This window comes from Tachypleus tridentatus, chromosome 13, assembly GCF_004210375.1.
Source record: "Tachypleus tridentatus isolate NWPU-2018 chromosome 13, ASM421037v1, whole genome shotgun sequence".
Lineage (NCBI taxonomy): Eukaryota > Metazoa > Arthropoda > Merostomata > Xiphosura > Limulidae > Tachypleus > Tachypleus tridentatus.
Genome location: NC_134837.1, coordinates 94,017,019 through 94,036,890, shown reverse-complemented (window position 1 = coordinate 94,036,890; position 19,872 = coordinate 94,017,019). Strand labels below are relative to the sequence as shown.

Sequence of the window (19,872 nt, the reverse complement as noted above, 5' to 3'; positions counted from 1 at the left end):
AATCTCGTCAAGCAACTGTTTAATTTGGTAGTGACCCTTAAACCTGAGATACGAGTCTTCCAACATACAGAGCAGTATAATCAATCCTTCTAAGGAGATATAGTGTTGGGATTAATGTGAATAAATATTAGCATCTACCTACAGTGTTAATACACTTCTACCTACAGTGTTAATACACTTCTACCAACAGTGTTAATACACTTCTACCAACGGTGTTAATACACTTCTACCAACAGTGTCAATACACTTCTACCAACAGTGTTAATACACTTCTACCTACAGTGTTAATACACTTCTACCAACAGTGTTAATACACTTCTACCTGCAGTGTTAGTAATAAATTTTATACACTCGAACTGGACCAGTTCCAGACTGGACTGGCTATTTGATGAGTGTAACAAGGATTAATGAAACCGTAGTTTTCACCAGATACACAAGATTTACAATTTTGCATTCTTCTATGAGATTTGAACGAACGGTCTCTATAAGATCTAACACTAATAAACAAAAGTTTTATTTCGCACTTCTTTTAAGTTGTTATCTAACGGATTTCGGTTCAGAGGTGTGAAAAAAATAGCATTCGAAATCTATCGTTTGGTTTCACACAAAGTCCCATAGTGTTCTTTGTTCAATATCGGAACATATCAGCTGGAATGATGAAATAAAAAGTACGTCCTGTGTATATTTATATATGTAGTTAAAGTGTTATGTTTAATACGGATTTCAATGCCTAAAGCATGAGAATCACACTGGCTTCAGGTATACGATGACTGAGGTAAGAAAAGAGACAAGGAGGTTTTGAACTGCACTGTGATCAATTATATTATTACAAGGACCATCATATATTAGATTCCTGTTTGGTACTGTGATCAATTATATTATCACAAGAACCGTCACATATTAGATTCCTGCTTGGTACTGTGATCAATTATATTATTAGAAGGACCGCCCCACATTAGATTATTATTGTTACAGAGGTCAATTATATTATTAGAAGGACCACCCCACATTAGATTATTAATGGCACAGAGGTAAATCAGAAGGCATATAATACTAAAACCTTGTACCACAGCACAGGTAGCCCATTGTGCAGCCTTGTGCTGAATTACAAACAACCAAGTCTCCAAGCTACTGGCAGCTTAAACTCGACAAGCGTAGACAACCAGAAACTATGTTATCAGCTTGTCATTGTATATATATATATATAAATTCCAAGTAATACAATTCAAGCTCTATAATGTGATAGCTCTCTCAAAAGGCGCACGAACCAAGCCAGATGTAGATTACAACAAGATGAGCTTGATCCGTATTAATGATGTTGCATGTGTTTGGAAAAATGTTTGGGTCTGCAGCTGAACATTTCTATGTAGTTCACTGAATGTCTGAACTTTATGCACTTCTAGGTTTGTTTGTTTGTTTTTTTTGTTGCTGGCTCTTAAGCTTATATTAGATTCCTCCAATTAACTTTTTTGTGTGTGATTAGCTTTACGTTTGTTTTAATATTTCTATACAATTATTTGTTCAGCTCCAAGTTTACTGCATGGATTCACATCCATAGTGCTGCTCTGGAAACACTAGAAGAATTTCATTGTTTTACAGCCTTGAAAAGTGACACTTCGTTCAGCCACCAATAAGAAATGTTCTGTAGACGAAAGTACAACAGTCCAGTGTAAAAGTATCGGAGTAGTGTATGGCAGTCTCAAGACAATGCATTGAAATAATTTCGAAATATTGCATGGCTTGGTGGTGAGAAAAAAATAGCATTCGAAATCTATCGTTTGGTTTCATACAAAGTCCCATAGTGTTCTTTGTTCAATATCGGAACATATTGAAAGTGATCGACTTTCAACCTGCCAGCCGAGAGATCGAAATCCTGCGTCTAAATTGATCGCCCTCTCAGCCGTGGGAACGATATAATATGACAGTCAATCTCAGTATTTATTGGTAAAAGAGTAGCCCAAAAGTTGGCGGTGGGTGCTGCCGGCCATTTATCTCCCATGTCATCGGCAGTTCAACATTAAAAATGAATGATGGATATGTAACTTCATCATGCCATTCCTAGTTTTGTGGCCTTGCTAAAAAAAAGGCAAATGAAATATGTTTAGCTCGTGCTTATCAAATTTTTCATTGGACTAATCTGGATGATTTTTGTTAATTGAATTAATAAATAACAGTCTACAAGTTCTTTGTTGAACTTAAACGTGAAGATCTTTGTTAAAACTTAACACTACGAGTAGTGTTTACAAAAATATGTGGAAAGGTTGTGACAACCATTGTGGGAAAACGCGTTCCAACATTGCCAGCAAAGAGAGCCTGCTAAACTACATAAAAATGAACATAACCATACTGAAATGGAAGCTTGTTTGGATCAATAGAAGAGAATTTGTCTAGCTGTGATATAACCAAGTTGTTTGTTGTCGACCATTTGGTTCATGTGTGATTAAAGTATAAATGTCAAACATTTGAACAAGCTGAGGCTTTATACTGATGTGGACTTATATCTTGGATGGACTTGCTGGTCAGAAGCCTCATATTGAGAATATGGCTCTTCGGCTACTCATAAGCAGCCAGAAGAGGATGAACTCTATACCCAGGCAGAAGAACTAAACTGCAATAATTTGGAGTAGAATAATAAGTCACTAGTGCAACTAAAATGGAACGGATAGCTGGTTAAGACTTCTATGTCATCCAAAGTTTGAAAGGAGGTCAGAGGTTGAACATAGAAAGCATAATACCTATTGTTTGGATATCTCAATTTCTCGGCTGGATTTTTCTGATAATTTCCTTAACTGAAAATTTTAAAAGTACTTTATAGAATTTTTAGGCATTTTAGTTCACAGTTTTGTTATTAAAATTTCATTATGATGTGATGTTGTTGTTTCTTTAGTGTCGACTATTATTCTCACAGGTTTTGAAATTCTAGTACTTTCCAATTATTATTATTATTTTTGATTGTAAACAGGTGACTTTAGGTATACACACACATACACACACACACACACACACACATATATATATATATACCTCTATTTCTACATGTTTGGTTACAACTATTTACAAGTTAGATAGAGTTGGATTTTTGATTCAGAAACATTATGTTTCTCATAAGAGAAGAGCTATAAGGCGTTTTTTCATTGGTTTCGACTAGCTTTGCCGTTAGTGGAAGTTTATAGAAAATAGATTGTAATTATAAGAGATGTGTGGAATTGTTATTTCTTTTTTATGGTCTTAAATTAGTTATATTTCATATAGTGTTTTTCTATGTGTATATGCAACTGTATTTATAATTAATTACATTCCACTATAGGCATGATAGTTATCTAATCTGAACTTAACCATGTGTTGAACTTTTCTTCAGGTACAGGGTTATTATACAGGAGTTCTGCAGTTCAGCAAGTCATATCTCATAGAAACAGGATATTGATGGTATCATGTAGATGCAACTGCCATAAATTTCACATGTTGCCACCAGGAGCGCTAGTATAGTTTATTTCGCATATTTTTTCGGGTATAAATGGTCCTGTCGATTGCAATGCAGCATATTCAACAACCATGAAACCAGCAAATGTGTTGATAGGTGAAACCGTGTAATGCTATTACATCAAAGATGCAATATTGAGGCAACTCCAAGAGTATTCTGTAAAGTGCATAAAATCCACAGAGGGTCTTGTTTTATTGTTGCAGTATGATAAAGAATATGATAAAGAGAAGAAAGCCACGTCCATACAGACCACTGAAACGATTACTAAGGTCAGCCACACCCAAACAAAATAAGCCAGCATACTGCTCAACATTGCGATGTTTCCTTACAAGCTGCATCATGTTCAAACACTAAAGAAGATGGATTTGATTCGATATGTTGATTTTGTATTGCATATTTTGGCAGGACTAAAAATCGATGCCCAATGCATTAAGGATTGATAAAACACGCTTGATTCTTTCTGCAGTGTCAACACAAGCAAATGCATTATCTCGTCAGAAACTAATTTACATTTTAACAGTTCATACACACCTTAATGATGTGAGTTCACCAATGACTTCGCTTTTTTCCAAGAATTATAAGCCCATTGCCCAGCACAGTAAATGTTGCACGGTACTATGTAATTCCTCTTCTGTAGTAACATAATTTTACTGTGGTGATAAGGTCCTGCTGTTTATACTCAGAATGGTTTCTTTTTACATATTGCTAACCATGTAGAACACATCTCGTTGGAACACTTTCAACACAAAAATTATTTTATGTTACTTTCATACAGATTCTAATACCGCAGTTGTCGCACTTTTCCACCAGAAGTTCCAATATGACCTGATGCCTGATCAATCACAGTAACTCATTATATCATCTCGCGTGCTGACCACCCCCAGACAATCGAATCCTTGGGATATGAAACTGTCAAGGCTTTTCACGATGCGCACAACAATTTAGGCACCAGGTTATACTAGAACCTCGGGAGGCAACATGCTACAACAACGGTATTAGAATCTGTATGATATCCTTAAAATCCCTCTGCAGTGTCACCCGACTGTGTGAGACACACGTGACACCTATTTGTTTATTCTTAACCTAATCATGTGTTGGCTCGTTGGTTTTAAATACATATACAACCGTTCTTTTTAATTAATTATACTTCACTATAGACGTGTTATATATTTGTTTAATTTTAACTCAGTGATGCGTTGGCTTTTGCCTTTATACTTTAATAGCAAAATAAGTGATAGTGCTAATTTACTTACGACAGGCTCGGCATGGCCAGGTGGTTGGGGTGCTCGACTCGTAATCCGAGGTTCGCAGGTGCAAATCCCTGTCACACCAAATATACTCGCCCTTTCAGCCGTGGAGGCGTTACAATGTGACGGTCAATTCCACTATTCGTTTGTAAAGGAATAGCCAAAGAGTTGGCGGTGGGTGGGGATGACTAATTGCCCTCCTTCTAGTCTTACACTGCTAAATTAGGGACGGCTAGTGCAGGCAGCTCTTGAGTAGCTTTGGGCGAAATTCAAAAGCAAACATTTCTACGATTCTCTGACACAAGGTTTTTACATTCAATAATAAGACGAGTGAACACAATTGGCTGGAACTTTGCACCACTTTTAATTTAATCCTTTGTTTTGTCCAATGTGACTGTGGATTATAATAATTGAGTAACAACGCTTCTTTTACCTCTAGTTAGGCCTAATATATCGAAAATGATTGTGGATGTCAGAAGACAAGCTCAAATTGACACAACCGTACGTTACTTTATTAATATTACTAGTTATTTCAGTAAGTTGTTCATGAAGTTGAGGAATTTAGTTGTATGATGTGAGTATCAGAAGGAAGACTGAGGTTAGGTAGCATTTGTTGCTCATTTTGTCAGAGAACAGCACTGATATCATTGTTCTGTTGTATGACTTGAGCATCAGAAGGAAGACTGGGGTAGGTAGCACTTGTTGCTCATTTTATCAGAGAACAGTATTATGACAATGGATTTTCAGGAACTCACTCTACAGGGATTTCATTTGTGCACACAGTTTGTTGGAAGTTTAGAAATTTGAGATATACATATCATTGTATTGAATCCCATTTATGCGATTAATAAACAATAATTAATTAGTGTCGTTAAAAGTAACGTTAATGCTCAGCTCCGTAAAAGTTTCCGTGGCCAAAATTCGCGATATAGATGGAGTTCTGCAGTTGGATTATAGGAATCACTAGTAATACGACCATTGGACTGAGTTTATAGCAATAAAACAGTATTGGTAGTTCATATTTTATCTTTTTTCCTACTGCAAATTACTGGCTGAGATTCTATGTTATTAGGATTTGTTTCATTACTCATTATAGTGTTGTGGCAGTGCAAATAGTTTTGTTTTTCTATTTTGCGATTTTTGTGTACATTGAGCAACAGTCGCGAGTTGTATGTTACCACGTTTTATGCAGCTTAAGGTTCTGATTCAGTCGTTCATGTTGGATAAACGAAAATTGTAATTTGGTAATTGATTTTAATTTTACAGTCGCTCCATACAAGATGAAGCGGAAATAACGGTAACACCAGAACCTTCCCGTCTATAACTTTAATTCTACTGTAATAAATTTGGACATAATCCTAGACTTTAGCTACCTCATTATTGACCGTTTCAAACTAGTATCTTGAAATATCGTTGTTACATGTTTCTGACAGCTTTAATCTGTTTGTTTATGTTAGTGTGTTGAACGAAAGACATAGCCGATGAGTAAGTATGGCCTACTGCTAGCATACGTGACTGTGAAACCAAGGATCCATGGTTTATGTCCTTGTCCTGTTGTTAAGAAACACATTACGCACTTTGGAACTGGGTGTGTGTAATAAGAGTGACGGTCAATTCCCACTATTCGATTTCATTACTTTAAGACCTAGATTCTGTTAATTTACCCGTTGGCTATAAACTCGGAATTACAGACAACAGTTTTGCTTTGCGAGAACATCCTAAAAGTACAAACAGATCCTTTTAAATGAATACATTTGTATATAGAATAATGTATTGTTTAAGTAGTTTCCATAAACACGGAAATTTCGAGTGTCTTTTTTTTCATTTTATTTTAACACGTTACACGTCATCATTTTTATCATAGTATTTCATTTCACTTTACCTTATCCTTATCTGCTGGTTAAATTCTGGTACGTTGGTCATTGTGGTAATAGCCAACCTTTCAAAGCCAAATTGAGTGACATTCTTGTATGTTTCTTGCATTTTTTGTATAACTTTTAAGATTATTTAATATGCTAATAGGAATGAGGCTGTCGTTAAAAGTTTCTAGTAGGTTGTACCAACAATAAAGTTGGAAGAGACTTTTAACACTGTTAAAGTTTTATTATTCCTATGACAATGATTTATATAAAATATATATTCAGTCAATCGTAATTACCACAAAAATTAGAAACTTTTTTTTCCTTTTTCAGGCGAATCATTTTTTAATGGTGGAGATTTATTTCACGAAACTGCGGCTCGTGTCCTCTTTGTCACGATGCGACGTGCACGTGCCAACGAACTATTTCGCCTTTTACCGGCGCAGGATCGTTCAGCCATCTTAGAGGAAGTATGGGCGGAGCTATTTCTACTGCAAGCTGCTTATTGGCCAGTGGATATTATTGCAGTGGTTAAGCACTTGGGTCACGATTTTAAGGTGGACGTCTTCTTTAAATATAAATTTTAGTCTAAGTTTATTTCATACTTAAGTTTTCAAACCTTAACGTTCTTGTAGAATTATCTTTTTCCATAAAAGGAAAAAAATATATATTCGTGTAACTGACTACGTAGATTCGTAAGAGATATAGAGAAATCTATAATACGATAATTGTCAGATGTTATTGTCAGATGATGATGCTGGTTAAAAATATATATATAGAAATGAAGTAAGACAATTTCCTTATAGTGTTCTCTGAAAAACTTCATTATTTCATTTTCTTAGGTCTATAAAATAAGCTAGTATTGCTATATATAGGCGATTACAACTCACATTTCAAATTGTGCACATTTATAAGTTTTAAGTTTTATGTAATAATTTTACTTACACAGATATTGACTGAAATCCGAAGTATTTTTGCTTTTGTTGTCAAATTCTGTGGTAATATTAAAAAATTATTTTATTTTGATTTTTCTCCCCTATCTTAAGTTATGAGTTTCGACAATGTTATCAGATTCCATAGCATATATATGTTTTGTAATTATACAATGTCTTGTCAGATTCAGTATAATATATGGATTGCTTTTTATAATTGGATGAAATTTCTCAGATTCAATTAATTTCTTGTCTGAGTGATGTAGAATGACGCTTTTATTAACAATGAATTAGCCAGTTTTGTCAACATTATAGTTATAAGTAAAACTCAGCAAAATTGTAAGTCTAATATTATATACAAAAAGCTACTTCATGTTCAATTTCATACAAACCAAGTCAAAAGTGAATAACTTTATACCACTTGCATTTGAATAATTTAAATTTATTAAGCTATGCCAAAGGTGTTGGCGAAATAAATAAATATAATGGTTGTAATTTATGCTAAAAATTAGTATTCTATTTTATCCTGTTTCATTTTAATAATATATATTTCTTTTGTTGTTGTTTTGTTTTACCGTGATTGAAAAATATTTTCATTAAAGTTCTTATATTTGCTGAAACTAACAGACTTACTAGAGTTTTGCTAACGTGTGTAAGATTATATGTATACTAACATTTTAATCGTTATTTGAAAAACACTCAAAGATGTGATAAGAATTACAATGTGTAACAGTACTAAATCTGGGAAAATATGTCTAGATTGAGTTAAAGGTCCTCACCTCTGCTCACCGCTGGAGGATAATATTTCGGATGTGGAAAATGGCGGCCTTCACTGGGCGCAGCCATCTTTGATGATGCCATGTATATTCCGCATTCATAATTAGTATTATGTTTATTAATTCTTCGTATTAATAATCATATAAAATGTTAAAATTTCATCAGGTACTTAGGTTCTGTCACTAGAACAAGTCCTGACCTGTTTGTCCAAACATGTTGGATGATTTTATTACCATCATTTTGACTTTAGAACAAGGCTTAACAAAAACTTAAATTTCATAGTTGCGCAGCCACTTTTCTGAACATTTTGATCATTGGCCAACTCCTGGAACTGCCTTCTCTGATTCGTTGAATTTTAATAAATTTGTTTGTTTGCCTGTAATTAAGCACAAAGCTGTGCTTAATGCCCATCATAGGTATCAAAACCCGGATTCTAGTGTTGTGAGTCCACAGACATACCGCTGTGCCACTGGAGGTCATTTTGATAAATAAACAACGGAGAGAGAAGAACGCTTCTACGACTATCAGATGAGTTTAATTTAAATCCATATTTCTACATCATTGATCTTTGGTATGTCATCCTTTATTGTTTTGTTAATGTCAGTTGAAAAAATTGGTCCTACTAGCTCCAGAAGTGTGGGAGGAGCTCGCAGACAAGTTATTACCTAATAGTATGGATATTATTATCTTCTTGGAAGAACCTTCTTTGATCGGAGCTGATATTTAGGGTTGTATGTGTGTGTGTAAGGGAGAGGGGCAATGGTTGGCGGCATCTTTCTTACACATAGTCTTACCCTTACACATATGATTCAAAACGTTTTCCATACTACTGTACTACTTCTAGCAAATTGCTTTGTGAAAATAACATAAAATGAGTCAAGTGTCTTGTGTGGTTTTGGAACACTCTTCGCATATTTAATTTTGGACTCGTACTAAAAGTGATAGCAAATATTCTAATATGCTCAAAGAGACAATCTGTATGATGGCTAGTACTGTCGGTTGGTTGTCAAGAATTGAAACCTATGGGGTCTTTGACCTTGCCATTTCGTTCATATGTGCACGAAATGCTGTTCAGATTTCCAAACTAATTTCCAGTGCTATATTTTATGTTATTTGTTGGTACAGAAAACAGAAAATAATGAAACGTAGCTCATCGGACACGCTTTCAGTCAATCTCATCAGATATGGTTTTAGTCAGTCTCATCAGATATGGTTTCTGTCAGTCTCATCAGTTATGGTTTTAGTCAGTGTCATCAGATATGGTTTCAGTCAGTCTCATCAGATATGGTTTTAGTCAGTCTCATCAGATATGGTCTCAGTCAGTCTCATCAGATATAGTTTTAGTCACTTTCATCAGATATGGTTTTAGTCAGTCTCACCAGATATTGTCTCAGTTAGTCTCATCAGATATAGTTTCAGTCAGTCTCATCAGATATGGTTTTAGTCAGTCTCATCAGAGATAGTCTCAGTCAGTCTCATTAGATATGGTCTCAGTCAGTCTTATCAGATATAGTTTTAGTTAGTCTCATCAGATATAGCTTGAGTCAATCACTATCCGCAATTTGCTCTTTTCTTTCTTAATCGCGTCCCAGGTAAATACATTTTAGATAAACTACTGATTGTCATTTGACAATCTTTTGTAAAATACTTTTGCATAGTAAGGTACAAGATAGAGAAATGTTGGTATTATTAAGATAAAGCTGGACGTGTATATAAACTTGATCAATCGTATATTTTACAGTTTAGTTTTCCGCGAGCGATGAGTAACTACGTTAGTGACTCATGGCACAGAAATTTCCTTTCGATTACCGCTATTAATATATTCTCTTTATAGATGTCTCTCAGTGTTGAAAAAAACAAAACAAACGATCTTCGATAATGACTTTCTCAGTAGCCAAGCCATATAATATCACGCTCATTTGAAAACTGAATATAACCTTGCTCGTATACGCCGACTTTCTCCTGCTCTTTCGCAAACTGATTTGGTTTGTTTTAAATTTCGTGCACGAAAGCTATCTGCGCTAGCTGTCCCTACTTTAGCAGTGTAAGACTAGAGGGAAAACAGCTAGTCATCACCACCTACCACCAACTCTTCGGCTACTCTTTTTACCAACGAATAGTGGGATTAACCGTCACATTATAAAGCCCCCACGGCTGAAAGGGTGAGCATGTTTGGTGCGACAGGGATTCGAACCCACAACTCTCAGATTACGAGTGGCAAACAACCTCACTTACCGCCACAGTTTTATTAACAGAAAATGAAAAGAGGCTCTGTTAATTTCAAAGAATAAGTTACAGTTTAAGTATTACTGTTTATACTTGAGTATGTTTGTTTGTTTTGGAATTTCGCACAAAGCTACTCGAGAGCTATCTGTGCTAGCCATCCCTAATTTAGCAGTGTAAGACTAGAGGGAAGGCAGCTAGTCATCACCACCCACCGCCAACTCTTGGGCTACTCTTTTACCAACGAATAGTGGGATTGACCGTCACATTATAACGCCCCCACGGCTGGGAGGGCGAGCATGTTTGGCGCGACGCGGATGCGAACCCGCGACCCTCAGATTACGAGTCGCACGCCTTAACACGCTTGGCCATGCCGGGCCTTTATACGTGAGTAAGGAAACGTATTGTATTATGTTAATATAATAATACTAATAGATAGGCAAGCAATAATTTATAAGCATAAGTTTTATTGATGGTGGAACATGCTACATGAAATGTATCCTTATTTTAGAAAATCACTGTAATTATGTTAGTCTGAACCAAAGTAGGAATATACATATGTATATATATTAATTTTAGGTAACTAAGTTTTTTGTAGTTTCAGTTTACTTGTTTCAATAATTACTGTAGATACGTGGATTACATATATATCGATATTTTAGCGCGCCAACAATATTATTGTGGGGAGCGCGTATACCAGATTCGATTTTATTACTCATTAGGACCTCTAACGACCTACCCTCAAACCTAATTATATGTCCAAAGCAGCGAATCGCTCGTTTTATAGAAATATTCTACTTTCCTTTCGGTACAAGAAAGAAACTATCGGAACCCCAAACGGAAAAATTCTCTGAAAATAATGTTCGTCATTTTTTTCTGTACGCTTGTCTGGAAAAGCCACTTACACACTTAAGTTGAAATAATGAAATTTTGATTCCATAAACATGTACATAACGATTTAGGCAACACAATAATCTTTAGTTTTACTCAACCAATATTGTGAAATAGTCATTGCCAGTATTCAGATATTTTAAAGGTGGTTTTAAACAGACGAATTTTTGTCCGCCATTTTGTTTCATGGTATATTTTAGCGTGAAGTTCACATTATTATAAAGCTTCTAATCATTTTAAAATCTTTTGTATAAGCCAAAACCTATAAGCAAATATCTTCTTTACTCCGATAAAGCTGTATTGAAGAAATGTTGGCTTAAATAAAACCATTTATGTTTCCTAAATTACTAGATCATATTTTATTTATATTTTTAACAGGAAATGCAGCTTTCCAGGGTGCACTACCATAAATCGTAAATTCCAATAAAGAAAAAAGTGATAAACAATCATACGCTGAACAAATGCTATGTCGATGTTTTAGTTTAGTAAAATACAATAAAAAATTAAAATTTGTTTTATTTAGGTCGACCAGCAGGTGCTGCTTCGAAGAATCAAAGTTGCAGTGACACAGTGTCAAAATCTGCAACTGGATCATATAGAGAGGGCGCTATTAGAAACCATTATTCTTTGTCGAAAAGGTGTGAAGAAGTATTTATTTATATTTTCTTTTTTCAAAATTGTCTTGTACCGAGCAATTACAAATAAAAGTTTAATAGAATTATACTGACGCAAGTGTACTAGGTATAATATAATTTTATAAAGTTTCCGAACCAGTCTTATAATGCACTTTTATATTATGAGGAATATCAAATTTTAAACGTAAATTATTAAAGCAGTTCGTAATGGGACTGCATCAAAGCTCTACTACATTCTGGATTTAAATACTGTGATACAAACGCTCAGTTCTGTTAAGATACTTCTGGTTTCGAAGCTGAAACTCAACGGTAACATTAGTGTATGTTATTATTAAACATGCAATTACCTGATGGTCAGGGGTGGGATGAGGGTATACATCCCCCCTTCATTTTAGGTGGGGGTTATGGTGCATACAATCATCCCCCCTACAGTTTGGTCTGTTTAATTGTTATATTGCATCACAGGCCTATAAATTGTGTGTTTGTTCTTGTGGTTATCGTGTTCTTACCAATCGAATTACATAATTAGGCCTAGACGTAGGCTTTTTCAGTAGCCGAAATGTACATCTTTAATATAGGCGTGCTTCTAAGCTTTTCGATCTAAGCGATAGTTCGTAAGTATCAGTCAGTAGGCCTAAGTATACATGCAAGTATGGTGGCAACAAGATTACTCTGTGACTGCATGTTTACAGCTTTCAGGTTCACGTAATCAGAGATTACCAATTTGCAAATTGAACAGTCCACTTAAGTGGTTGCAAAAATCATCCCACTCCCCATCGGGTATAAAAAATCTACGCCCCTGCTGATGGTGTCTCCCAGAAGGACAGCGTTACAAGGCTATAATTCGATATTCCTTAGTAGATACAGCAGGTAGCCCAATGTGGTTTTGCTTTAAAACAAACATAAAAACAGTAGACTGCCTATATAAATTGCACTTATGCAGTCCTGACTTCCACATTTGCAGTTTCTGTCCTCAAAGGAAAAAATATGACAACATGTAAAAAGAAGATTTAAAGAATCACAAGAAACAAGCTAAAGGCAATTCAGTTTGAACAAATATGCACGACCACATATTTGTTTTAAATAATTTCAATATAAACTAAAGTTAGTAACATTGCTTTCAAACTCAAACTGGCCACAAATGCAGTTGCACTCGTAAACTTCATAAAATACACAATACTTAGTTGGATGCAAAATATTCTAATTGTAATACGGAGCCAATGAGACATTTCCAATTCTTTCAAATGTCGTAATTTTAAGTTTATTATTAAATTGCATCGGTGTTTAAATTTAACTCTTTTTTTTTTTTTAAGTGAGAACAAAGCATATGTACAGAACTATATACAGACAATTTTTGCCGCAATGTTTTTTCTTCTCTCTGTTTAAATTTAATTTTTTTTTTTGCCACAGCAAAGTACATATACAAAAGTATATGGAGAGTTTGTGTAACAATGTTTAATTCATGTCTGTCGATTCTATATAGGCTTTTTTTATTTCTTCTTTGTGCTTAAATTTTACTTTTCTTAGCGGCAGACAGTATATGTAGAAAAGCATATATAGATAACTTGCGCTATAATGTTTGAGTCGTATCTATCGATTATATCAGCCTTCTCTCCTGTCCAATTTCAGACTGTACACGTGACTTGGTTGCAGCTCCCCAAGTTGAGAGTATGTTAGAACAAACACAGGCAGCACTTGGACGTTACATGATGCATTCTTACCCCCAGAACCAGGGGAAGTTCGGGAAGTCTCTGCTGGTTCTGCCCATCCTCCGTAGTGTTCCGGCTTCTGCTGTGGAGGAAGCATTTTTCAGAAGTACTTTGGGAAACGTGTCCGTGGCTCAGCTCCTGAACAGCCTGTGATGTTTCTCGTTTCATCACTCTTGCTAGGAAGTCGAGACTTCTTTGCTAAAAATCTAAACATGCGACTTTAAAACGATTAAAACATGCCATTAACTTATTTAAGTAAAATTCGTGTTTTTGTTAATCCTAACTTCTCAAGACACACTGAATTGTAAATATTAATTTTATTATTACTTAAAAAAGTACATCCCAAATTCTTAAAAATATTTAATGCAAATTACGTTATTGATATTTGCCCTAAGAATTCAATTAATCATTTTATAGTTATAGTTCATTTAATGTTTTTGTTGTTTCTTATAACGTGTGAAACTTGCATTTATCATATTAGTATATCTTTGATATTTACGCCTCTCACTTTCGGTAAACTTTATTTTTATTCCATTAAGTTGTAAGTTGTATTTTATTTTGTATGTTCTTATAATCTTTGTCCAATCCAAAACTTTCACTTCAAGATATTTAACCGATTAAACAAACCAAGTGCATTTTATAAGGACGGCGTGTAATTATTAAAAAACAATGTAACAAAGTAACCTAAAATAACTTCTTAACTTCACCTTTCTTTTTCTCAGGCCCGGCATGGCCAAGCGTGTTAAGGCGTGCGACTCGTAATATGAGGGTCGCGGGTTCGCATCCCCGTCGCGCCAAACATGCTCGCCCTTTCAGCCGTGGGGGCGTTACAATGTGACGGTCAATCCCACTATTCGTTGGTAAAAGAGTAGCCCAAGAGTTGGCGGTGGGTGCTGATGACTAGCAGCCTTCCCTCTAGTCTTACACTGCTGAATTAGGGATGGCTAGCACAGATAGCCCTCGAGTAGCTTGTGCAAAATTAAAAAAAAACGAACAATCTTCTTCTTTACCAATAAAGAGTGTCAGCAGCAGAATAATGTTGAACAACAGGTGTAAAAATTATTTATAATGAATCGCATATATTTATTTTATGTTAAGATAAATTAAAAAGTCAGTAAAATAGTACAGACATTCACATTTCATGGAGGTTGAAGGATTTCTTTAAAAAATATACTACGTCAATACGCAGTGAAACAAATTGCAAGTATGGTTTTGTTTGTTTGTTCATAAGCTTTGCTCGTAAGTACTAAAACATGATTTCTAGTGTATTAAATCCTAAAGATGTACTGCTGAAATATCGAGGAGTATTTATTTGTTGGTTTGTTTGTAGTTAACATAAAACTGTACAGCTCCCTGTACTCTTCCCACCACGATTATCAAAATCCAGTTCTAGCATTGTAAGTTCGCAGATATGCTATTGGAAGGGGGGAGCAAGGGGTATTAGTTTGGCAAAAGAAGGGAAATATTTGCTGTTTAATTATAAATAATTATGCTTTACTTTGTGATAGATGAGTTTGCTTTTTTAATATATCGTTGTTACAAACCGGTTTTTTTTAAATTGATTTTTTTAATATAAGCACTTTTCAATAATAAAACTCAATTATGTTTATCTATTAAATTGATTCCCGTAAGCTTACAATGCAAATATTTCACAGACATTTCTGTTTAACTGTTTATCAGAACATTTGTAGACAGTTAATACTGTTAATGTTAGATTAGCTGATTTCCGTAAGCTTACAATGCAAATATTTTAGATGCATTCTGTTTAATTGTTTATCAGAATATTTGTAGACAGTTAACACTTTTAATATTAGATTAATCGATTTCTGTAAGCTTACAATGCAAATATTTTAGATACATTTCTGCTTAATTGTTTATCAGAACATTTGTAGACAATTAACACTTTTAATGTTAGATTAATTAGTGTTAGATCATATAAGGAGCTGTATATCAAGTAACAAGTGCAGAGCTGTGTTTTTTCTGTCACACCGTACTATTCTAGTGCAATGCTAATTTTATTGATTTCAATTTAGATAGTAAATTATAATGGAAAAAATGAGTATTTTATGAATGATTGGTGTTTCCGTATAGCATGCATTGTTTAAATAGCTATAAAATCTTAGGTTTAGTTGGTTGTGTACATTATTGTTAACTCAAACTCTTCAATAAACAGAAATTATCAAAATCTTTTATTGTTGCTTTATCTTTGATTAAACTTGATTTGTTATATTGTTGTATTGTATTTTCATAACAAATCTTTTATTGTTGCTTTATCTTTGATTAAACTTGATTTGTTATGAAAATACAATAAACAATGTTTAATACTTCTAACACTGCGTTTCTGGTAAACAGAAAAAAAAAAAAGAACAGGGAAAGTTTTAATATGATACTAGATACAATAAGACAATTTAAATCCTGAAATTGTTGTTAGACCTAAGAAGTTTTACAGCTAACATTTACATAATTGACGAGCACAAAAACTAATAGCTAGATATCTTTGCCAAGATAAATTTTTAAAATTACCTTGTCATAGGATATCAATGTTAGGCTTATTACATTTTTAAACACTACGTTTTAATTTAGTAACTGAAACCCAACAACATTACCAACGACGTTTTTCGCTCAATGTAGAGGTCTTCAGGTTGGCGGGGATACAACAAATACAGTTATAATCGGAACACTATTTACTTAAGCCGTCTGATACAAGAATTGTTACGGTGTGTACGTCTTTTACAAGATAGATTTCTAGTTATGATTTTAACTGTACTACACTTAGGTTTGATAACATGATAAATGAAATAATTCTTAGCGTTATACATATGATACATGAAAGACTCGTAATATGTATTACGTATACTCGTATTCTTTAGTAACACTGGATATGTGTTCTGTAACAGACTCAGAATTGTATATCTAACAAGGCTTAGAAAGAATGCGTCTCTTCATGAACAATTTGTGTTTATTTTGGAATATTTTTTTACGTTCATTGTGAACAATTATTTTCGTGATTTGTTTATAGCTCAAGTCTGTTAGTAATTTTTAAGTTGACCTAAAGTTGACCTCATTTCAGTAAAGTTTAAATTCTGTGTTTGACAACATTTTTATTATAATAGATAATTTAACTGTTTATATTTTGTAAGTTCTTTTACAAATACCTTAGCGCACCTATAAATCTAATATGCATTACTATATGAAATTATGAGTTATTGAATATTTATGAACATTTGTTAAAGTTCTTCTTATTACTTTTATAGTTCTAAATTAATTCTTGCTGAAATGATTTATCAAACACAATAATTTTGGTTTTAAGGGTCGAACACGAAGCTACAAATGTTTCAAAAATAAAAACACTTAGAACATTCTGAACTTATTTGTGACTCTCTTACTTCTTTCCAAGGTTTATTCTCAGTTATTCAAACTGAATATATGAAATTTACTTCTTCTTAATAGTAAGCATTGCAGTATTTGATGAAACAACTTAAACATCATCATTATAACACAGATGGAGATGTACAGTTGTAATATACTGATGTCAATATTATTAGCCTTTCATAATTAATTTGCATAATGAATGCATCTTTCGTTGGACAATTGAGTAAATGTTTAGGTACTAGTCGATTTTCTGTGTATGTACCTACTGCTTTATATAGATCTTACTTGTGTAACTTAAATGCAGTTGTTTTTGTTTGTTTCTGGGTGTGACCATTGCATAAGTAGTTAATTATTCTATCACAATGTGCTGGACAAGTGCAGAACAAAATATTCTGGAGAGGTTATTTCTAATGCTCCACTTGGTAACCAAATTAGTCTCCTGAAATGTGTGTCGCAATGTCTTCTGGGAAGTATTACCATAATTTCAAAATTCCAATTAAAGCTGATAACGCATTATGAACTGTCTCAGTACTTGTGAAGTGAAGTCATTTTCAGGTTTACTGTTATCCAGGACATAAACAGTCAGTTTCGGCGAGAAATTAAAACCTGTCCTAGCTCACGTTAGATTGAAATCAAACGTCATTCTCTGTTTTTGTGTTAATAATTGTTTTGTTTCAAAGTGCAGTAACTGTGTACAGTCCCTAGCTCTTTTTGATCGCGCCCCCTCGCTAGCACAGCGGTATGTCTTCAGATTTACAATGCTAAAATAACCGGTTCGATTCCTGTCGGTGGGCGCAGCAGATAGCCCGGTATGGTTTTGCTATAAGAAAACACACGCTTTTTGATCGAATTTCATTGAACGAAACTTTGTTTTCTCTAAATTTTTGTTTTGCAGTCTTAATATTTGCTTGTCGGTTTCAGTCTTACTTAAGAATACTACACAGTAATTATCATCTAAGTTTAATTAAATCACAGGAGCATTACATTTAGGGTAGTTATTAATAATATGCTATACCATCAGTATTCTACATTAGTCGGTAACAAAAGTAAATAACGTGTTAAGTATGAGTTACATTTAAATAGTTAAAGCAAGTATTTTATTACTTAAAATTTTAAACTTGTTTATTGTCGGATATACAAAGCATAATATCTTTGATTACGACGTTTCATCAGGTGACGTCAAGTTAACCTAGAAATATGCTGTAACCACAGATATTGTACGCTGTATATCCGACAATAAATAAGTTTTTAAAGAGTTTATATTTATTCATAGTCGAACCTGATTAGAACAGTATACATGAATGGGTTTGTTTTTGTTTCAAACAATTTATAATAAAAAATGAAATAAACAACTTCTCAGACCCAAATGATTTCACTAATAACATTTGAAATGTTTCTGGGTAAAGGTGGTCTTTCTGAATCGGAGTTCGGTAGTGTTGTGCACGGTATAGCAGGACAAAGTGCTATTTAGACCTCTTGATTTATCTTTATGCTCTAGTCATACCTAATTTTTAAGTTGTTAGACCAGAATGAAGGCTGCTAGTTAATAGCACCTACCTTTAACCTTTGCGCCACAGTAATTAAAAAGTAAAATTTGATCATTACTATTATAACACATACACAGCACTAAAATGCAGAGTGCATTTATGTTTTCGGTAATGAGGAGTGATACATGGACACTCGAGTACACAACTCAGTACACTAACGTATCTGTATCTATATAGATATAATAGTACTGTCTATTGTATGTCCATGTAACTACTTTACAGGATGTAGATGGATCGTCACCAGATTTAATGTGGAGGTTCAATGGGTCCATGCGGGAGTATGTACAAATTTTCAGTTTTGTGTTTTGTGGATTTTATGGGCGTTTTCGTCTTCTGCTGATGGATCTTCATCAAATTTGGCATGATAGTTTGCTTGGTCCGTGCAGAGGTACATAAAACTTCGTGGTTTCACTTTTTTTCTGTTTAACGAATTTTTATGGGCATTTTGCGTGTTTTTTTTCTTTAATAATATATAAGGTTTGTGTGTATATTTTCTTATGCAAAGCCACATCGGACTATCTGCTGAGTCCACCAAGAGGAATCGAACCCTTGATTTTAGCATTGTAAGTATATGTAAGGGAAACAACTTTCCATATCCTAAGATAACCTTTCATTAGTCATGAATTTGCGCAACCCCAATTAGTTTGTAATATAAGGAACATTAGCATTAAGGTATCAGTTTTCTAGGAAATTGTAAAGATAATCTTTAAAATCGGTGTGTCTTTTCTGTGTAGAAATAATACTTAACTGTTATATAAATTAATACCGATAATTCTAGGAAGGTGGCCTTGGATGTAGCAAATTGAGATAAAATTAACTTGACCCATAAAACTAGATTTATTTATTTATTTCTAAAGCTTATCGGTCCAGCATGGTCAGGTGATTAAGGTGCTCGAGTCGTAATCCGAGGGTCGCGGGTTCGAATCCCCATTGCACCAAAGATGCTCGCCCTTTCAGCCGTGGGGGCGTTATAATGTGACGGTCAATCCCACTATTCGTTGGTAAAAAGTAGCTCAAGAGTTGGTGGTTAGTGGTGATGACTAGCTGCCTTTCTTTTTGTCTTACACTTCTAAATGAGGAACGGCTAGCGCAGATAGCCTTCATGTAGCTTTATGCGGAAAACAAACAATCTAAAGCTCATTATTTAACTTTTTACTTCAATAATTTCCAATACCGACAGGTCATTCACTCTTGGTTAT

At 34.2% G+C, this 19,872-nt stretch overlaps 1 protein-coding gene across 1 annotated transcript in view; it reads left to right on the top strand.

Annotated features, from left to right (window-relative positions):
- Positions 1–15,742, top strand: part of LOC143236223 (nuclear receptor subfamily 2 group E member 1-like) — a 29,739-nt gene extending 13,997 nt beyond the window's left edge. Inside the window, exons 5-7 of the mRNA XM_076474501.1 lie at positions 6,921–7,144; positions 11,934–12,048; positions 13,675–15,742. Coding sequence (XP_076330616.1) covers positions 6,921–7,144; positions 11,934–12,048; positions 13,675–13,907 — 572 coding nt within the window. The 3' untranslated portion in view covers positions 13,908–15,742. The remainder of the gene's footprint in view (positions 1–6,920; positions 7,145–11,933; positions 12,049–13,674) is intronic.
- Positions 15,743–19,872: the final 4,130 nt, after the last annotated feature.